At 35.2% G+C, this 5,648-nt stretch overlaps 1 protein-coding gene across 1 annotated transcript; it reads right to left on the reverse strand.

Annotated features, from left to right (window-relative positions):
* Window positions 1-1,452: 1,452 nt before the first annotated feature.
* LOC133822888 (uncharacterized) lies at window positions 1,453-5,370 on the reverse strand. The gene is made up of 3 exons (XM_062255348.1): window positions 5,070-5,370; window positions 3,459-3,609; window positions 1,453-3,360 (listed from the first exon to the last, which is right to left on the reverse strand). The coding sequence occupies exons 2-3, from the start codon at window positions 3,601-3,603 to the stop codon at window positions 1,892-1,894; spliced, it is 1,614 nt and encodes a 537-aa protein (XP_062111332.1). The 5' UTR covers window positions 3,604-3,609; window positions 5,070-5,370; the 3' UTR covers window positions 1,453-1,891.
* Between the last annotated feature and the right edge of the window lie 278 nt (window positions 5,371-5,648).

A 5,648-nucleotide genomic window follows, 5' to 3' on the forward strand; every position in this document is an offset into this window, starting at 1 on the left:
TAAATGTGACAAAGTGTGTCACATATTGTAGCATAATATATATAAGTTTCATTTTTTGGATAATGTGAATATCCAATTGTGTAACATATTTGGGGTTATAAAAACAGTTAGAAATTTGTTACTCCAAAATATTACTCAATAATATGTAGATTTGATGTTACATATTTTGATTTGAATATCTCAAAGCCATAAGAGATATGACTGTTAGAGATGTAATTTTAACTATCGTAATGTGTATGAAGTTACAAAATCAAGTGAGAATGAATTTGGAACGTTTTGGAAAAGTTTGGAAAATTGGTAGCTGAAAAAGCATTGTGGCCAGAGTGAGTGTTTGTCCCAGGCCGCGGCTTGGGGGACAGAAGCCAACGACCGCGGCCAGAGAGGCTGACAACATTTTCTCAACTTCGTTTTTATCAAATTTTGAATGTTTCCAACAACCAAGTAACTCTCAAATCTCTATTTTAATTCCATAAAACATCTAATTAAATATTGGTAACTGCTATGGGGGTGGTGGAATTTGAAATTCAAAGGGTGTGTAAGACACACTAATTTCTATCCAATAGAGCACTTGGCTAGAAATTCACCATAGAGGCTTGTTTATTCTAGAAAATTATTTCATTTGTAAGAGTTCTCTTAGTGCTTGAGATATGGAGAAATACGTTTTTGAACAAAAGTTGTAAACCTTGTTTAAGTTGGTAATCTTCAAACTCTTCACTTTGGTTGTGTGAGTGAGAATTTTTATTTTATTCTTACTCTTCCTTTTCTTCTATTGCTTTTATCTTCATCTGTTGTATATTTACATATTTAGTTGTATTTGATGCCATAGAGTTGTACTTCTATTTTATCTCTTGTTCTTCTTCATTTAGTTTATTGGTATCTATTATCTAGAGTTGTATTCTCTATTATTCTCTTTATTTATACATTTACTTATATCATTTTGTTTTTTTGTATTATATTGAGATTTTACCATTTCTATTGATCCCATTTAAATATGTCTAACATTTGTATTTGACCCAAATGGGCACAAAAACCATCTGAAGATTAATTGTAAAACAATCATTGACTTTGAATAAAGGGGGTCATATATTTATCTCAATGACGATAGAAAGAATATAGTCGAAAAATGAAGACGCCTACGGATACCTTGCCTGATAGACTAGTAAACCATACTCTTTCAGAATTTTCTTAATAAATATCCCATATTCAACTTTTGATAAAATTTTGTGAAAATCATAGGGATGTCAAACATTCATTAAGCTTTGACAACAGGCCAATTGAGCAATATTATATTTTTGTCATGACTCATCTCTTGCACCGTAAGTTACGCCAATCCTTTGATCGGCCAAGCGAGGATGATGAGCTTGGGATGAAATTCTGAGAGAGAGAGAGAGAAGCTTCTCCAAATTTCACATGAACAATGAACAAAATGCCAAAATAAAAGTCATGTGACCATTTCAAATTCAAATACTGCTTTCATTTTCAAGGATAAAGCCACGTACATATTTCCAAACTTTTCTCCTGTTTAATCTCTTTCATGAGGAAGAAAAACATCTAATTTGCAGTGTCCAGTGTTATTGCACTAATATTATATTAAATTATTATTTACCATTCAAAAAGAAGCTGTACCCTTCCTTGTACAAAATTCTAAAGACAAGGAAGGCCCCAAAAGAAGAATTACTGGGGGATTTTGATGGAGGTAGGCAGCTTATATTTGAAAAAATTATTTTCCATAAGAAATTTAGATTCCAGATTAGAATGTACAAAAAGAGAACAAGAGATCAAAATCTCCAACGCTTGAGGAGAAGTTTTCCTTGCGTGTAAATCTCAAGTGTTAAGGCAGCTTGTGATGCAGAGTTAAAATTGTCATGGAAAGCAGAGGGTGCCCTTATTCCTAGTCCCAGTCATCCCTGTTCTTTAGATTCTCCTTGTCTTCTCCGAAGACATCTTCAATCATGTTCCATGGTAGAAGATCAAAACTTTTAACAGGACCGGTTATATACCTGGCATCCCAATCTTTTGCATCGCAAGCTTCTGTTATGTACATATGATCCACCACACGAGGAGATGAATCGAGTTTGCTCTGCAGACATTTGTTATTTTCACTCCGAGCATCACTTCCCTCAAAAACAGATCCAGTGTCAACTGGACCACAAGAGTCGGACATGTTTGTCTGACACTCAAAAGACATGCATGAATCGTCCTGAAAAGCAAAATCATCCTGAAAATTGCCTGAAATCTTATCCATTGGATCGACAGAGTCAAATTTGCACAGCTTGACCGACTTTGGCATGAATGCTTCTGATATATGTTCATCTCTTCTATCATGTTCAACATTACCATCGCACTCATCACCACCATCAGAGCTATCTTCATCTTCGCTCTCTTCTTCAGAAAAATCATCGTCACGATGTAATTGATCATCTTGATCAACAAGTGACTCAATTGCAGAGTCTTTGTCATCTTCAAATTCTCTAACTGCTTGGAGACCTTCATTGCTTTCATGCCACTCATCATCATCGCTATCAATCTCTAGCAACTCAGATCGGTTCTGGGCAGCTCGTTTGCAAAGCATGAACACATTGAAATAATAACTGACAAGTTCCTTTTTACTTCGATAGGGAAACACTGCAGACAAGTGTTTCCAAAAGTTTCTACGCATTGATGCAGGATTGGAGTAAACAACTTCATGAAAAACAAGATCTTCTTCTTCACTCCATTTACACGACACTTCCTCCCCCATTTCACAGAATCCCAAATTTACAAAAGCCACATCTCCAAGAGTTTTCCTCATAATTTCCCTTCTTTCTCTGACATGCTGTCTCACACACCTTATAGAACCTGCATCAAAGCAGCCACATTCTATTCTGTCATTTTCAACCTCACTACTCTTCTCCTTGGTCCATGAACTTGAGTCAGGCATTGGCATGATACAAGTTCCCATCAGCTTTTCCTCAATAGCATTAGAAACATCAAAGCAAGACTTGGACTCGAATAACTCAGTTGAATCTACTCTTCTTTCATTTTGGCTTCCACTCCATACTGGGATGCTAGCTTGATGATTTGGACCGATAGGAACTTGTCGTCTAGGAGAGCAATCCAAAGACGAAGAATATACACCGTCCAAAGGACCAAATGACTTCTGATGAAAATCATATTCAAAATAACCTGGAGACAGAGGTGGATAAGCAAATACCCTAGAAGGAGCAGAACTGTTATTTTGTTCGCCACAACTTTCAGCCACCAATGGCAAGGTGTTACTTGTCACAAAATCCTTTCCAATGAAAGTGGAAGATTTAACAACATTGTCTTTTTCATGTACTTCAGGCCACTGAAATTTATATGATCCACTCTCATCCTTAGCTGGAAGTTTGTTAAAAAAATATCAGCCTTACATACTTCAATCAGTGGAATGCTACTACAGAAATCATAAAAAGGAGCAATGCCCTGTAATATATTACCAGCAATAAGATGTTCCTGGTGTGCATTATAGCTAGAAACAACATCAGAAAATGAAGCTGGCTTATTGCCATATTCAAGCTGTCTTGAATGCTTAAAAGGAAGCTCCTCAAACTCCATCTCCTCAAATGGCCTCTTGCATCCCATAATGACCTGAAAGAACGAATAAAACATGGTTAATATTTACAAAACATAAAAAGATAAAATACACTACTGCACTAAAACAACAAGCAGAACTATATAATAAGTGTAGAAAGTAAAAGGCTAATGCTAACAAAAAAAATGATAGGATAGCCAATGCCAAATTGAAACTAAAAGAGCACTCAAAATCATGCATCATACAAATGGCAAAAGATCATGTAGATTCTAAACGATACTGGTTGTGACTTGTAAATCATGTACATCCTACATGTAAATCATGCATCAAACACTTCCAATAAACGAGCATATGCCCAAAGTTATTGCTACTGGTGGTTGTCATTTGTGTTAAATAATAGAATCCTACATGGAAAGTGTGTAAGATCATCAATTCATTTATAAGAGTATGAGATCCTTCACTCATTATTAATTTTCACTCATTACTAATTAGTTTTGAGATAGAGCACATGCTTCTATCCATGCACCCTGTTCTACTTTCTAAACCACCTTTCACATTCTAACATAGAATCTGAGCCAAAGAAAACTCTAACGAGTACACATAATCCAAATCCAAATCCAAAACAAATCCAAAAAGTAGAGCTAAAAAAAAGTCCCTTGTGATTCGGGGATAATGAGCCAAAAGAGCCGAAGAATCATTTGTGATCAAGTCGTCCAAAATTGATGAACAAAAATAGCCACTATCTTGAGCGGGAATGTTAAAGAATATAATCTCGCATGAAAATTATGTGGGATCATCAAACCATTTATAAGAATATGGAATACTCCACTCATTAGCAATTGATTTTGAAATGGAACACCATGCTTCTTACTTACCATGAAGCCTATTCTACTGTCTAAACCCCCTTCCACACTAACAACTCGTGACATTATTTCTTATGCAATTACAATTATAGCAACATTTTAAAAAATATTAAGAATTCAGAATTCTTTACAGTAAACATTCAACAGTATAGTAAGCGTAACTGTAGTACACTGACAAGTAAAACGTGCAGCATGAAATTTGAAAATAGGCCTTTTACCTCTAAAACCCCTTAATGCCAACTTGCATAGTACCAAGACAAACATGTTGCACCAAATTGCACCTCAATACATATAATACAACACCAAATTCACACCCAAAATTAATAATTTCAGTCTAGGATACGCATCCCCAATCCGATTCGACAAAATAGAAACTCCAAAAAAATCCCAGAAACCCTAACCCTAGATATTCGATTGACTTACAAAACCGTAAAATTATGGACAAAAACATACATGAAAAATTATTAAATTAAGCGAGGAACAAAACCCCTATACTAATTAAAGGGAAAAACAAGCTTAATTGATAAAAGTATACGAAACCCTAGAAATTCAAACAACTCAAAATAATCAAGAAACTAGGGCAAAATTGCATAGGGGAATGATTTAAAATTGCAATCCGAATCGAAAACATAAATAATTAGTAGATCCAGTACCTAAGGGATCGATTTGAAACCGAAACCCTAGAAACGAGTGAGATCAACGGAGGTTCCTAATTTGGGGCCAATCGACGCGAAAGAAGGCGAATTGAAACACGGAGAGGTCCGATCTAAAGATTAAGGTAAGAAATTTGGGGAAAACTGAAGAAAACGAACGAGATCTGCGAGGGATCGGAAGGTAGGGTTAGGTCGAGGATGAAAGTTTGAAAGGTACGGTTCGTGCTTTTTGTACAATAGACGGTTCGAAACGAAAAATATGACAAAAAACCGGGTTAAAATGTAAAACTGAGGGCTTTTGGGTTTTGCTGGCTGGACCCTCAATTATCATATATAGTTGAAAACCACTCGGCTTGGGGATAAAATTTTGATTAGGTAACTATGAGAATACGAATTTTCCTGCTCGGTCCACTTTTCAACACTTTTGTTATTTTAATATTAGCAAATTATTATTATCTTTATTTGGCCTTTTTTTTAAGACCTTTATCAATAATATTTTGCTTTTTTGTGTTTTTTTGTATGAAAATAACATGAAATTTAAATAATAAACACGGTCTTTGCAGTCAAAAATTTATGTAC

Source organism: Humulus lupulus, chromosome 3, assembly GCF_963169125.1.
Source record: "Humulus lupulus chromosome 3, drHumLupu1.1, whole genome shotgun sequence".
Taxonomy (NCBI): domain Eukaryota; kingdom Viridiplantae; phylum Streptophyta; class Magnoliopsida; order Rosales; family Cannabaceae; genus Humulus; species Humulus lupulus.